At 30.6% G+C, this 17,357-nt stretch overlaps 1 protein-coding gene across 1 annotated transcript in view; it reads right to left on the minus strand.

Moving 5' to 3' along the window:
* LOC137657113 (uncharacterized) overlaps positions 1–16,661 on the minus strand; it is a 225,475-nt gene extending 208,814 nt beyond the window's left edge. The window contains exon 1 of the mRNA XM_068391475.1: positions 16,494–16,661. Within this exon, the coding sequence (XP_068247576.1) occupies positions 16,494–16,607 (114 nt within the window). The 5' untranslated portion in view covers positions 16,608–16,661. The remainder of the gene's footprint in view (positions 1–16,493) is intronic.
* Between the last annotated feature and the right edge of the window lie 696 nt (positions 16,662–17,357).

Raw genomic sequence — 17,357 nt, forward strand, 5'->3', positions numbered from 1 at the left:
AATTGCAGATTGAACAACGGCTCGTGGATACGATACGACAAGGCCGGCTTCAATGTATCATGCCCGGACGGATCCACGTCCTATTCCCAAATCTTCGTTGCAGCAAATGGTTGCATCGGTACGTCCACGAATTACACGGTCTGAGGAATCAACACTATCATCAGAGAACGGGCCTACTTCACGAATTTCACGTGGTCCACTACAATCCCATCTTTACCACTCACATACAACGCACGAGTGGCTAAGCGGTTGATGAAATTAACCGAGATGGACCACCCGTCACCAACTTATGCAGATCGTTTCTACGTGTTACTAACAGCAATCAGCGTTACGGTGATGACATTTATCGCCGTTAACATCTTTGTTTGGCGTAGGTTAAGACAAAGTAAGATGGAGCTCAAAGAGAACGTTTTTCCATGTCCAGACAAAACTCCGTATTTGTTTCAATTTAGAGCCGTTTGAAATTGGCCCCTTCATTCGCTCAAAGGAGTAAAATTGTCTTGGAAAAGTGTTGTGCACGAAAAGCGGTCAGTACGCTAGTAATAAGTAGTTGAAGAGACTCTAGAACATTTGCATTTTAAAAACATTTTAAAAACATTTAAAAAATAAATAATTTTTTTGGGCACCTAATACAATATATAAGCATCTAAAGTGTTAAAATAAAGAATCTATGGGCATCTAATAAAATATATAAGCCCTATATATAAATATATATACGAAACCGTGGTGCGTGTACGTACCAGGAATTTATGTTTGTGCACTAAACTTATATCTTTACCAAGGTAACAAATATACTTATTAGTTACCGTATTATAATAATCTGTATTTTTGACAAAGATGACAACTATTCTTTACAAGTTACCGAATCATATGTATATCAGTATTTTTTTTTTTTTTGGTACCATATAATCATTTGCTAGCAATGTACCATATATATGATCTGTATTTTCCATGCATTTTTCTTTGTTTTTGACAATATCTGTTAGGTATGTATTTTTTTTTAAATGTACCTATTTGAACATTCATCCTTAATCATTTGTTTATGGCTAAATTTAAAAAAAAAAAATATAATATATATATATCCAGTCACACTCCTAGTAAACATATTTTTAACGTATTGTTATATGTTCAATTAATTGAAAGTAGCTGTCCGAGCTAATGTAATGTTTATAAATTACATAATTAAATCCATGACCCAAGAGGTCAATGTAGAAGTTAGGAGGAGTGTGAAAACGCCAAGTCAGTCATAAGCAGGATGCGAAAGTCAAGACCAAGCTAACCATTTCCAATGTAACATTTTCCAAGAAGAGTAAACACAAAACAAACCGTGAGAGGAGTTGTGTCTGACCGGATCCAGGTGCCTTCCTGTATTAATGTTGCGTTTACATTTGTCATTAAATGCTGAGATAACTAACTATACGTTATCATCAACATTGATATGTCAGTTAGTTCTTGTCAATTGCTCATACGGAATGGTCATCCGACCAAACCATCTATACTCCTGTGATGGAGATGTTAATAAACTGTTTTAAAGTTACCTTACTTACACTTATTCAGAAGAAGTAACCTACAAGTCTAAAATACATAGCACATTGAAGAGACATTTGATTGGAACCATAATGTGTGTTTATAACAGTACCACACCAACATATACATATATATAAATATATATATATATATATATATATATATATATATATATATATATATATATATATATATATATATATGTATGTATATATATATATTTATACATACATACATATATATAGATATATATATAAATATATATATATATATATATATATATATATATATATACATATATATATACATATATATATACATATATAAATATATATACATACATATATAGTATATATACGTACATATATATACATACATACATACATACATATATATATATATATATATATATATATATATATTGAATATATATATATATATATATATATATATATATATATATATATATATATATATTATATTATATTATATATATATATATATATATATATATATATATATATATATATATATATATATATATATATACATATATATACATATACGTACAGTACTCACAAAAACTAATTGCAGTTCATCCTTATCAATAACAAATCCTAAAGTTAGAGAGAGAGAGAGAGAGAGAGAGAGAGAGAGAGAGAGAGAGAGAGAGAGAGAGAGAGAGAGAGAGAGAGAGAGAGAGAGAGGGGTGATGATTGGAGTCAAATACTTTTGGGTGATGTTTATGCAATGACCTTGGATATTCTCCAGACGCGAGTTCAGGTAGTACAACTGGAATAACTTGTACCCAGCAACATCTGTTAAGCTGATTTTACCAGGCATAGTTTTTTATTTTCTATATACCTGTCACCCAAATAAATGTTTAAGGGAGAAAACAAAAGGCCTTGTTTTAGTTTAAATATTTCCATTTCTACCATGGTATATTGAAACCATCCGGCACTTGGAAGATTTTAGTTATCCCAAAAGATTTCTTTCCTCCATCATAAGGATATTTGGTTAGGTGGATATTTTTCTTATAATCTATCATGGCTTAGTAAATAAATCATCTTAAATTTGAACGCATCGCTTTAATGTATAAACAATTCCCCCAAAATAAATTCAAAGGGAAATATTACTTCTTTGTCAGTCTCTCGTCGATTGAAATAAAAATCACAATTTACATGCTACAGAATTCTATTAGAATGTTAGCTAAAACGAAATATACTTATTCCTTCTTCTTTGCCCCTTTTCCTATTTCCCAATTTAGGTAACCTTACTGAAATTTGCAATGCAAATCAATGAAATTTAAGCTCATTCTAACTCATTATAAACTAAATTTTTACGGTAAAAATCACGCTGAATCAAGACATTATAAGAAAGTTCCGAATATTTTTCCTACATATTGGAATAACTGTTCAATGTCATACTTCTCTTATAAAATACTCTCTCTGTCAATGAATACATGACCCCATAATTTGTAGTCATATCCCAGTATTATAATTACGTTTATTGAACTTGATCATATGTAAAGCGTACAAGGAGACCTTAAAATTCCCAAATTTGAGGATTCCCAAGATGGCCCCGGAATTCGATGAAGCAAAATTTATTTGTATTTATTCGTCGTAATGGAATTATTTTTCCATGCAAATGTAATTCAACATTTACGCATTTTCAATTAGGATTTGAAGTGTTTTCATGAAAATAGCGGGCCCTCACATTTTTTATTATCTTTCCTCGATTCTAGGTCATTGGTATCGTTCTGGGCTCTTTCAGTACCATCAAATCTAAGTATATGAGACACCCTTTCTTGAGGCAATAATTCAAGAAAGGTGAATGCTATGATGCAAAGTGAAGATCAAGATACAAGCAAGACTGTCTCAAGACACAGGGTGTGTCAAATGGACGGCTATGGCAAAAAAATACCGTTAAATTTTTTTGTCAATACCGGTGAAAATCGGCACGGTTTGTCTGTAATCATATACTGTACAGACGAAAAAGGCATCTTTTACATATGACAGAGAGAGAGAGAGAGAGAGAGAGAGAGAGAGAGAGAGAGAGAGAGAGAGAGAGAGAGAGAGAGAGAGAGAGATCCTACAAACCTTGCGACCACACAGCAAACAGACACTAAGTGGCAAAAAAAATAACAACTGAGTATCAAAAAGAGAGTAAGATCTACATAACTGCTAATTCGAAAAAGTAAATCCTTTACTGCAAAACACAACCAACATCAAAGTGCTTTACTAACAATGTTTGAAGCATAACTGATGACCTACCACCATACGATTAAAATATTAAAAATCACCAAATGGATCAGCGGTTTTCTGGATTCTCGGAACTGTATGAAGCCTGAATTATCACACCTATTAAATAATAATCTTTATTTTCAACAATCTCTATCTTCAGGAATTGGTACTTGCAGGAGAAAACACTTCACCGTAGTTAAAGTCTAATTCTCATATTTCAAAGTCATGTATTTAATGTTGAAAATCTAATTACTAAAGTATTAATCTTCTTGAACTGTAATTTCTTATTCGAATAAAAAGATTTTTTATATATATTACCATAATCAAACAGTGAAATTACTGACACCAATTTAGTGTTTTTGTTTTAATTTTGTGGGCCTTTTTTTTTAATTTTGTGGAATTTTTTTTTTCTTTTTAGTTTAATGGTACATCGAAAGTTAATTATGGTTTCTGCCAATTATAAATTCCCAATTAACCTTCCATACATTCCTAGGATATTTTATAATCTTCAGTATAGACAAAAATATAAAACTAATTACTAATTCTGACCTGTTTTAAACCGATCCCCGACATCTGTCAATCAACTTTGGTTTATCACAATTATGTAATTAAAATTTTAGCTTTATCTTTAAAAGAGATAACAAGACTAATTTTCTGTAAAGGTAAGAATAAACGTCTCGATTCGCTGTCACCCAAGGCAACTGACAAAATAATAATTAAAATAACTTTGGCTTTGTAAATCTACCATAAGACCGGCGGCTTCTATGTACAAGAACCTTCAACACCAGACTTAGCCAACTAACTTTATTGAAACACTTGTGTTTGAAAGAATAAAGCCTAATACACAAAGCAGGTCCTTAAATATATCCTGAGAGGTTTAACAAATCAAGCATGTAACCTTTATCTATTTCTATTACCTTTGTAGAGGAAAGTAACATCAAAGTTCCATTACAGGTTCGTAGAGATAAAACTGTAAATTTATAATTCCTTAAAGCTTATTACCTAGAGCTCCATTCTTATTAAAATTGAAGATTGGGCTTAAAATACACATGACAGGCATACGAAACTGTTTTGTTAAGTTTATAAAAATTATTCTACACAAATACAGTATAAAATTATATAATTACACACACACACACACACACACACACACACACACACATATATATATATATATATATATATATATATATATATATATATATATATATATATATATATATATATATATATATATATAGTGTGTGTGTGTGCGTGTGTGAATGTATACAAAGACATGTGTAGGCTATACATTATAAATACAAATATAAATATATATATATATATATATATATATATATATATATATATATATATATATATATATATATATCAACATAAAAGAGTAAATAAACATACATACACATTTCTTCTAACTATAATCCAACAGTTCTATGTGTTTCTTAAAAAGGCTCATTAAAGAAACTAAGTAAATCAAATTATACAGAGGCAGTTTAGATAAGAATTTTAAGGCTGATTTTTACCTATCTAGACGAGTTGTGATTGGTGCGTGTTCAAGATTACCCATATCTAATTTATTCCAGGACCGTTCTTGTTTTTATGTTCTGACCTGATCGGAGGTTGACATCTTTACCCAAGATAATTATATGGCGGTCGGTCTTGATGGATAATCCTTTGATGATCGGTTTCAGAAGGGTGCTATCCAATATGGCTGTTTTCCATTGTCCTTCGGATAAATTCATATTATTAAGTTGACTTATGATTTGCCGATTCCATAATCTTTCAGCTTTCTCCTATACGGACAGGTACTATTAAAAGGCAAAGATGGCTCACTCCAGTTAATGGGATGCCCTTAATCTCTAAGATGAACGAGAAGTCCCCGAGTTCTCAAAGACATATATGGCAGATCTTTTATGCTCTGATATTCTTTAAGATGGGGAATAGTCCTTTGTTCCAAGTAAACGTCGTCACAATCTCCACATATTACTTTGTAAACTATGGATTCCATATCTTACTGGTTTTGGTAAACATTAAAATGGGCGCTTATTAAAAGAAAATAAAACTAAAAATTTGCACCCTAACTCGTAAATTTCTATCCCTATTTTACTGATAATAATGTTTTAAGCAACAGCTACACTGTTAAAGAGAACCGTAACTTTAATTGGAAATTCTCCGTAATATAATATTGTTCTCTCCCGTATTTCAGTAAAATACAGGCGACCACAATTTTACCCAACTTTGTTATTATCATTTACGGGTTAGTAACCATAATATCACCCCTTAACGTCAATATATCCGTTTTTAAAATGTTAAATGCCTGGCAACATTTATTCAAGTATTTTTACCGTTTTGTTACGACAAACTTTTAACAGTGTAGTATCAGATATAAAGTCTAAAATATAATCAAAATTGAATATAAAGATTTTATAGCTATTTGTATGTAAGGCCCCGAAGGATTATAATTTATCTTCTCTCGAATCACTGTTTATCAAACAGGTGGTCCAGCAGTTGAATAACCTGACCCAGCCAACTCCTTTCTACATTTGCTTTATTCTTTTAACATACCAAGTCTTGTATACTTTCACCTCGTAATTCTATTTATTTCTTATGTCTATATCTTAATTCATATTGCATTAAATTCTTAAAACCTTTGAAAATGGATTTTGACTGCCTTCAAAATGAGCTTATAAAATTTCTTAAAATTAATAAAATGTTCTTACTACTCCCTCGGTATATACCATTTATTACGTAAAAATGTACTATGAAGCTTCCAGTTTATAAACAATTATTCATCCAATACACAATGTTTGGACCAAGCAGTTTTACTAAGCTATTTATATATTTTCTTATTTGCACTTCTCAAGATCCATCAATATATGTGATACAATATAAAAAATAACTAGTGAAAAAAAAATAACATTGATGTGCCTTTTATCATATTTCACTATTTAGCATAATCAGCTTCTTCGATTTTATCAGTTGAATACTTATGTAGCACATGTGGGAACGTTAACACTGACTTAGCACATGTGGGAACGTTAACACTGACTTCCTAATGATGAGTCTTATGTATATCTGTAAATGACAGTAGGATTTTGTGTGTGCTTTTTCACAATGGAATCGTCCTTGATTTATCCCCGAAAAGTTGAAGGCGGCAGTAATAGCATGGTTATTTTGGTTTCTAAAACCACATCAGCTTCGTGGAAATAACTGTTTTTATTGAAGGTAAGCATCTATCACATTTACTACCATGGAAATTCTGCACGACATGCTGGATATACGAATTAAGCAAAATTTTTCCATTTTGACTCTCTGAAAATTCATGATCATGTAGCCCAAACTCTCAAAGACACAAAGTGGAGCTGTGTAAATTATACAATAACCATGAAGTTAATAGAAAAATTATACATCAACGTGAAACTTATCAAAACAAAAATTCCAGACCTCCAAATACTAAGGACTAGGCAATGCTGAAAACATATCAGCCGCTCCTAATACAATGAACGCAAATTTGCATTCTGAGAGTATTGCCGAAGCAACAGATGACCGTCCAAAGCCCAATACCATCTAATATGTTGAAGAAAACATCATTATGTTCTTGTAACATGACTCAAGACCTTAAATGACACCAATTCTCCTTTCGGTAGCACAAGTAAAAACTGTCGATGCGCGTTGTTAAGAATACAAACTAAGACGACCTAGTTTAATTTATATTTATTGGCAATAATTCATACTAAGTTTGACTGGAATCTCATTAATGTAGCACGGGAAGTCGATTTGAAAAAACGGTACAGACATAATTCTTATCTTCAGACAGGAATATTTTCTCATTTTGATTCAATCTTACATTTTGCATACATTATAATCTCTCTTGAAAGACCAAATCACATTTTATCACCCTCAAGCAAAAATTGTCCAAAATCTTTTTTATAAAATCTTTTATCAAAGGTTAAGAGCGTTTGTTCTTTCTAGTTACGAAAGACCATAATCCAGAAGCCCATACCCTAGAGAAATTACCTGGAAATTAGTTTTTTTTTCATTTTCATGGGAAACATTGATATATGTTTCTGCAAGAAAAGACTGTTTATATTACAAAGAATAACGTGAATTACAAATAATGGAGTACTTCCCACACATCACTTAAATACGCAGTTCAAAGAACACAAAACATGACTGAACCTCATTTTTCATAAGAGAAATGAGCACTCTTCCACATACCTTAACCTTAAAAATTGTGTAATTCATAAGAAACTCAACGGTTGCATTTTTTATGAACCTTCAAAATTCTCATTGCTTTATATTTAAATGAAATATCGAAATCAAGCAAAAAAAAAAAACAGAAAGACAAATATAAAGTCATCAATTAAATTATAATCCTGATAAGATCACCCTAAGCAAAATCAGTATAGTTATATTATTTGCGACAACACATTTGGGGCTAAACTTCAACCTCTAATTTCATGATAATTTAACACTCAATCGTGCCTGCATCTTCGTGGATGTCCCATTTGTTTTGTTTGTCCAAATATGTACCTTTCATTCTGAACATTGTACAATGCATTTTCAATATCAATGTCCAACAAACTTCCAATATCGTTGACTAATCATTATATTCAGCATTATGATCAAATATTCGTTTATGTGAAAAATAATTATTTTAATGAATATTGGGTCCTTCGACTGGCCAGACAGTACTACATTGGACTCATCTCTCTGGTTATGGCTCATTTCATCATTGCTGACACATACACAGAATAATCTGGCTTATTCTTTACACATTCTCGTTTTTCCTCATACACTTGACAACACTGAGATTACCAAATAATTCTTCTTCTCTCAAGAGGTAAACTACCGCACTGTAATTGTTCAATGGCTACTTTCCTCTTGGTAAGGATAAAAAGAGACTCTTTAGCTATGGAAAGCAGCTCTTCTAGGAGAAGGGGACTCCAAAATCAAACAACTGTTCTCTAGTCTTGGGTAGTGCCATAGCATCTGTACCATAGTCTTTCACTGTCTTGGGTTAGAGATATCTTGCTTGAGGGTACACTCGGGCACGCTATTCTATCTTGTTTCTCTTCCTCTTGTTATTTTCAAGTTTTTATCCTCTTGTTATTTTGAAGTTTTTATCTTCTTGTTATTTTGATGTTTTTATAGCTTATACATGAAAGATTTATTTTAATGTTGTTATTGTTCTTAAACTTGTCTTGCGGTTTATTTCCTCATTTTCTTTCCTCATTGGGCTATTTTCCCAGCTGGGGCCCTTGAACTTATAGCTTCCTACTTTTCCAACTATAATACGAAATAGCCGTCCAAAGAATTAGGTATGTATCTACATAAGAATAACAAGGATGACTTTGGTAATTTCCATAGGGTAAACTTTCATAGTTAGACATGTCGCTTCATTAACGTTAATTTCTATAGTGATGAACATTATTATTGCTTGAGATCACTGGACATCTTGTAAAAAGGAATTATTTGATGTGAATGACAAATGTTATAACTTCTATCAAATAATAGTATGATGTAGACCCTTATCGTAATAATTTCTCCTTTACTCCATGAACTTAATACCCACCCAAAACGGCATCTCTTTCCTCTCCAGTTACTTATGTGCTTAAATCAACACCAACAGCCATCATTTCTTATGTAACAGATTCAAACGACAACAACGCCAATACTTGCTCTTCTACACCTATCCCTATACTGAAAGTAATCAACGATACAACCTTTGAACAATCTTATCAAAATACTCGCAGCTATCCATAGACTAGTCATCAAAGGACAGGTTTCCTCCCCTCCAATTATCAAATAACCCAATAAAAATTCCCTATCTCCCATTACATATGGTGATCATCATCATTGACTACAGCCTTTAGCCCTCTTTATGTGGGGTCGCTGTTTCGTATAAGCCTTCGCCATCCTCTTCTATCCTAGGCATCCTACAAGGACATCCTGTTCTGTTAATACATTTTTACGCACGCAATTTGCTACTTTATCCTTCCATGTGAACTTTGGCCTTCCTCTCCTTCCCCCATCAACCTCTATGGCCACGATCCTTCGGCACATGATACTTTTTTCTCCATTTGACGTGTCCAAATCACTGCAGTCTTCTTTGCTGTTATTTTTTTTGACACTTCTACTTTGATTGTACCTCTAATCACGGTCCAGTTACAAACAGGACCCACCTAGTGTGGGTCCTGGATACAAGACACAACTGGTCAGTCAGACAGCATGTCAAATTTAAGCTTCTTCCGCGCACTTATGTCATCTGAGAGAGCTTGGTTAGTGGTGAGAACCATTAAGAAGGAGATCTATCACACAGTCAAGAATTATAATATATATATATATATATATATATATATATATATATATATATATATATATATATATACATATATATATATACAGTATATATATATATATATATATATATATATATATATATATATATATATATATATATACTGTATATATATATACAAATACATACTGTATATACACATATACATATATATACATATACATGCATATATATAAATATATATATATATATACATATGTATATACACATATACATGCATATATATAAATATATATATATACATATATATATAAATATATACATATATATAAATGTGTGTGTGTGTGTACATCTACCTCTTGGAGAAAAAAATGAAAAAAAATAATTACTTACTAAGCTAATTTGCAGGCAATCTGGATGAAGATAATTTGTATCATAGTCAAGGAAGAAACAAGTACAGATTTAAAATTGTACATTAGAAATTAATTCATTTTAGAAGACAATGTTTTTGATAATGTTATATTTCAAGTGTTAAAAGCAACGTAAATTGACATTATTTTGCCTTCTGGAAATATGCTAAAAAGTTACAACTTTCATTTGTTTTTTTCTTATTTTCGCCCTGCATGGTTACATATGACGTTTCTTATACTTTTTCTCTCAAATTATTAAGATATCTCATTCAAAAATATATTGATATCTTGACAAAAATAGCAATAAAATCGTCAGGAACTTTAATACCAGATTCTTCATTCTAAACAAACTTCCAAAACATTTCTTTGCCCTCCAAGAGACCTTCCCCGTGTACAGCATTACAAATTTGAAGAAAAATAAAAAAATAACTAGAGGGTGCATTCAACTCTCCCGTACAAAAACATTCATTCTTTGGCATTTCTTTTTTCTTACTGCCTAACTCAGGATATTTAACTAAAAATGTCTTGATAGTATATCCCCAATGTATTTAAGAGTTTCTTCCTCAATTAATTCCTCAATATCTTTCATTATTTTTGTGTTTCCTCAAAATATCTTCCTCGCCAAAAATGTTTTTAAAACAAAATTTAAATTTGTAAACATCTGCATTATCAAACATATCTAAAACTAACACCCCTTATTTTGTTATATACTCCATCTTCTTTGTCAAATGCTTGCGATTTTTAACTTTTCTCTTATTACCTTCATTTCATTCCCTAAAAACGTTTTTTATCCTAATATGGAATTGATAGTATGTGGATGATCATGACCGTCCATTTGCCTTTTTAAGCCTTAAGAAATGTTCAAGGCAATCTCTATTTAACCTTTATGCCAGTAGGTAGTCAATGTTATGAGAGCCTTTTAACATATCAAACAAAGCAATGATAAATTTACATGATAAGAACTATTCCTTTCTGGAACTTGAAAAGGCTTTTCGTATTATGACCTTTAATCCTGTCTGCACGACAACATGCATGTACCCAACTGGTCTATGTATGGTTTTGGCTTTGGAAAAAGATCGTATTTTATATTTAAGCATTTTCACTAGTATTAGAATAGCCAAATCCTGCGCAGATACCTGGTATCATCATTGATGGACTTAATGAATGAATAAAAAACAATATATGGTTATACTGCAAGTCCTGTTGTTTACGTTACTTCTATGGGTAGCTAACAAAGTGCATTGTTTTTATTAACCCCACGTGTGAGACAAGGGCGCATGACGTCACAGTATTGGTGTTTTACACCTTAAGCTACGCATTGGCTGACCTGGTGTATGTGGACCGTCTCTAATATACTCATTTCTGATCGTGTCCCTTCTCGTGACTCCACATATCCATCCTAACATCCTTATTTCTGTCACTCCTAACTTTCATTCTAGAGTGTTTTTAATTGGCCAAGTTTCAGTTCTTTACACCAAAGCTGGTCTAACTACACTTTTACAAAATTGCCCTTTTACCTTTGCACTAATTCTATCACATAATATTCCCGATGATCTTCTTCAGTTCATCCAAGCAAACTGTATCGTGTGGTTGATTTCTAAGTCCATGCCTCTATTATCCATTACACAGGACCCAGGGTACTTGAACGTGTTAACCTACTTAATGTTATTCAAGCCTATTTTAACAGCACCCCGTTTTCCTTCTCCTCCTATCCACAGATATTCTGTCTTGGCCCTACTTAATCCTTAAATCTCGATCTTCAAGAACTTGTCTTCACTTCTTAATTTCCTTTCCACCCCTTCTCTAGTCAGGTCTACCAAAATAACAACAGCAGCAAACATCATACTCCAGGGGACTTCCTCTCTGACACCTGCTGTAATAACATCCATCGCAATATCAAAGATGTAAGGACTGAGAATAGAACCGTGATGTAAACCAACTCTGACAGTAAATTTCCCTGTTGTTCCCAAAGTGCTCTTTACTTGGGTGGTAACCCCAGAATACATATCCTGGATTCTTTTACATATTCTGAAACACCCTTCTCTCACATACATCTCCGCACTTCTTGCCTAGGTATCCGATCATATGCCTTCTCCAAATCAATAAAAACCAGTCTGTCTTTCTGCATATTTTTCCATTGTTTGGCTCAATGCAAAATTGCATCTACTGCACCCTTTCCTGGCATAAATGCAAATTGTTCTTCACTTACTGCTATTTCATTTCTTATTCTTCCCTCTATAGTTGCTTCAGATATCTTCATAGTATGAGATATTGATTCTATCCCTCAAAAGTTTGAGCAGTCTTGTATAACCCACCCCCTTTTCTGTATGTATAGGGACTGTGTCTGACCGTGTTTCTCGATTGCATAACCTTTTTAAAGGTTACCAGAGTATATCAACGCAATTACTTCCCAGACAGCCTTTCCACGTTTCAGTTTGTCAAGTGCACTTTTACTAATGGATCTACCATTACATATGTGTATATATATGTATGAGTATGTGTGTGTGTATTAAGCCGAACAGAAAGACAGCTAGACTTTAATCATCCAAGAGAGCAGTCAGAATTTAGGAGCCGGTATTCAACAACTGAGCATACCCATGTATTTATCTACCTAGTGGAAAAATTAACAGTATGACAAACCACCATGTGAGGTATTTATAAACTATGAGAAAGCTTTTGATTCTGTCAAAACTTCATCAGTAAAGAAATCCCTTAAAAGAAAAGGAATAGATGAATCTTATACTTGTAGATAACTATACGGGCTGGACAGCAATCCTAAAACTACATAAAGAGTGAGAAAATCCTGATTAAGAAAGGCGCTAGACAGGGAGACCTCACCTCTTCTAAATTATTCAAAGGGTGCCAAGAAGTTCTTAATAAAATGTAGGAATTCATACTAATAGGGAATATCTTAACTTGAGATTTGCAGATGACATAGTTCTGTTTAGTGAATCAAAGTGGGAATTGCAAAAGATGGTAAAAGATTCAGTCTTCAGAAACGTTTTCATTCTTTCCATCTGCCTTGTTTCGATTATTGTTCTCCTGTCTGATCTTCTGCAGCGAACTCTAATCTTAATTTGTTGGACAAAAACTTGTGGTCAATTAAGATTTTTATTCATGATCTTACTATTAATTCCGGTACCGCCGTTCAGTTAGTTCTTTATGGCATGTTGCCTAAGAATTTTCATAATTCTCTCCATATTTTACATTCGGATCTTCCCAGACTGTAACATCCTCTACATAGTACAAGTTACTTAGTTAATTCCACAGTCATGACTTCTCCATCATAAGGCTCAATACTAGCCTACATTCAGTCTAGAAGTTTTATTCCAGCTGTGACCAAATTGTGGAATGATCTTCCTAATTAGGCAGTTGAATCGGTGGAACTTCAGAAGTTCAGACTTGAGTAAATTTTTCTATGTAATACGTTGTTACTGATCTTAAGATGTTTTATATTTATATTTAGTTGTTTATCGTGTATTGTATTTGCTTCCTAATTTCTTTTCCTCACTAGGCTATTTTCCCTGTTACAGTTCCTGCTTTTCCAACTACGGAAAATAATAATGATATAAACATCTACGTGTACACACACATTTAAATATATATATAATATATATATATATATATATATATATATATATATATATATATATATATATATATACATATATATATATATATATATATATATATATATATATATACCCGTATATATAAATATAAATATATACCAGTATATATATATATATATATATATATATATATATATATATATATATATATATATATATACAGTATATACACACTATAGTTGTAGCTTAGCTAGTGGTCATATAAATATCTGTAAACACATACATAAAAATATACATATTGATATAAATATATACAGTATATATATGTACCCATATACAGAATAATATATATAGAATAATATATATATATATATATATATATATATATATATATATATATATATATATATATATATATATATATACATATATATACATATATATATATATATATATATATATATATATATATATATATATTACATATATATATATATATATATATATATATATAAATATATATATATATATATATATATATATATATATACACACATACATATACACATTAATATATACCCGTATACAGTGTGTGTATATGTATATGTATATGTATATATATATATATATATATATATATATATATAATATATATATATATATATATATATATGTATATACAGTATATATATATGTGTGTGTATTTATATTCACATATGCATATATACATATATACATACACATACACACAAAACATGTACACACATATGCACACATATATAAATATATATACATATATATAATTAAGATTATATGTAAATATATATTTTATTATGTATATTATATTATATATAAATATAAATATATGTGTGTATATAAATATACACATATACATATAGACAGAGGGAAAGAGATACAGTTATTCGTGAATGCACATAAAGAACTGGTTTTCGAGCAGACACCTGGATCCAAATATCATAGGCGACAGTGAAAACTTACACCAATTACAAAAACAAAATAAAATTGATTCAGAGAAATCAAATAATAAAATCGTGTTAAAAGCGACAAAGTTTTTTAGTTAACTGAAAATTGAAGTTTCCTTCCATAATCATTCAAAATGATGTGTCAACCTACCCTCTTAAACCTTAGCTTTTACAAAACATCATAATCCGGAATAAAGAATCGATATTCTAAAAACTATAGTGTACAAAGATAATATTCTAAAAATCATGAAGTACGAAATTAATATTCAAAAAATTATAATGTACAAAGATAATATTCTAAAAATCATGAAGTACGAAATTAATATTCAAAAAATTATAATGTACAAAGATATTCTAAAAATCATGAAGTACGAAATTAATATTCTAAAAATTATAATGTACAAAGATAATATTCTAAAAATCATGAAGTACGAATTTAATATTCTAAAAATTATAATGTACAAAGATAATATTCTAAAAATTATGAAGTACGAAATTAATATTCTAAAAATTATCATGTACAAAGATAATATTCTAAAAATCATGAAGTACGAATTTAATATTCTAAAAATTATAATGTACAAAGATAATATTCTAAAAATTATGAAGTACGAAATTAATATTCTAAAAATTATCATGTACAAAGATAATGTTCAAAAAATTATAATGTACGAAATTAATATTCTGAAAAATATATTGTACAAAGATAATATTCTAAAAATTATAAAGTACGAAATTAATATTCTAAAAACTATAACATACAAAGATAATATTCTAAAAATTATAATGTACGAAATTAATATTCTAAAAATTATAATGTCCGAAATTGATATTCTAAAATTATAATGTACGAAGTTAATATTCTAAAAACTATAATGAACGAAATTAATATTCTAAAATGTATAATGTACGAAGTTAATATTCTAAAAACTATAATGAACGAGATTAATATTCTAAAATGTATAATGTACGAATTTTATATACTTAAAACTATAATGTACGAAGTTGATATTCTAAAAACTATAATGTACGAAGTTAATATTCTAAAATCTATAATGTACGAAGTTGATATTTCAAAACCATAAAAAAAGGTGTCAAACAATATTAAAACACTTCTTAAGGTATTGACCTTGCTTAAGTTTTATTTATTTCCATCTCTAATGAAAGATGTGTAAGAATTTTAATCTTTCGAAAAACTACGCAAATATATTTACATACCAAAATTATATAAAAGATTTAACACAACGGATGAGATGAATTTTAATCTTTCGAAAACTAAGCAAATATATTTACATATCCAAATTATATAAACAAATTTTATAAAACTTATCAATTTAATTCAAACCTACGATAATCATTTGCATTCAGTACTACTGAAATCAAAGAAAAAGTAAATGGTGGTATAAAATAAGGTAATGGGTAATGGCCTTTCCTAAGGTCTCGACTGATCACATTACCTGTACGTAGCACGATAAAGAACACTCAGATCTCGCCGATTTCCCCAACGTTCCATAAAGTGTAAGGACATATATACAAATCAATATCATACCACAGTCAGGTAAATGCCACATTTTCCCCCCGGTGGCTTGCTCGGACTCAATTCCTTATGGGCTCACAAGACCAAGACTCGCACACCACTGCCACACCAGGTGAAGATGCTACTGATAGATTCAGACGAAGCCACGCCTCCCTTCCCAAAGAGTCCCTCCCTTCCCTTATCCTTTGCTATGTCATGCCCTATGTAGGGTCAGTTGCCACACCGTCTTCTCAACAGCAATTGAAACACCATTTGGAATTTACTTGTGAAAATGGCAAGATGATAAGTACAGAAAGCTAAGCTGATGGCGGGTTCCATTTTAGCTTGCACGTTTATAAACAGAGACAGTAATAGGTAGTTTCCACCACAATTGGTATATCCTAGTTTGGTGTGTAAAATATAACTTGGAAAGTATATTAATCTTTAAATTTGTTTTTGTACACACGTACACACACACACACACACGCACACACACACACACACATATATATATATATATATATATATATATATATATATATATATATATATATATATATATCTATATACATATATATGTATATATATATATATATATATATATATATATATATATGTGTGTGTGTGTTTAAATATAATATATGAGTGTGTTTATATATAATATATGAGTGTGTGTATAAACCACTGTCTATTCCCCTATTTGTACAGATATCTGTAATTACTTATGATGAAGACAGCAACATTGATTCATCATGATATACATTTCATTTACCCGTCATCTGCCGCTAATGGATACCATCTTTCA

This window comes from Palaemon carinicauda, chromosome 18 (genome assembly GCF_036898095.1).
Source record: "Palaemon carinicauda isolate YSFRI2023 chromosome 18, ASM3689809v2, whole genome shotgun sequence".
Lineage (NCBI taxonomy): Eukaryota > Metazoa > Arthropoda > Malacostraca > Decapoda > Palaemonidae > Palaemon > Palaemon carinicauda.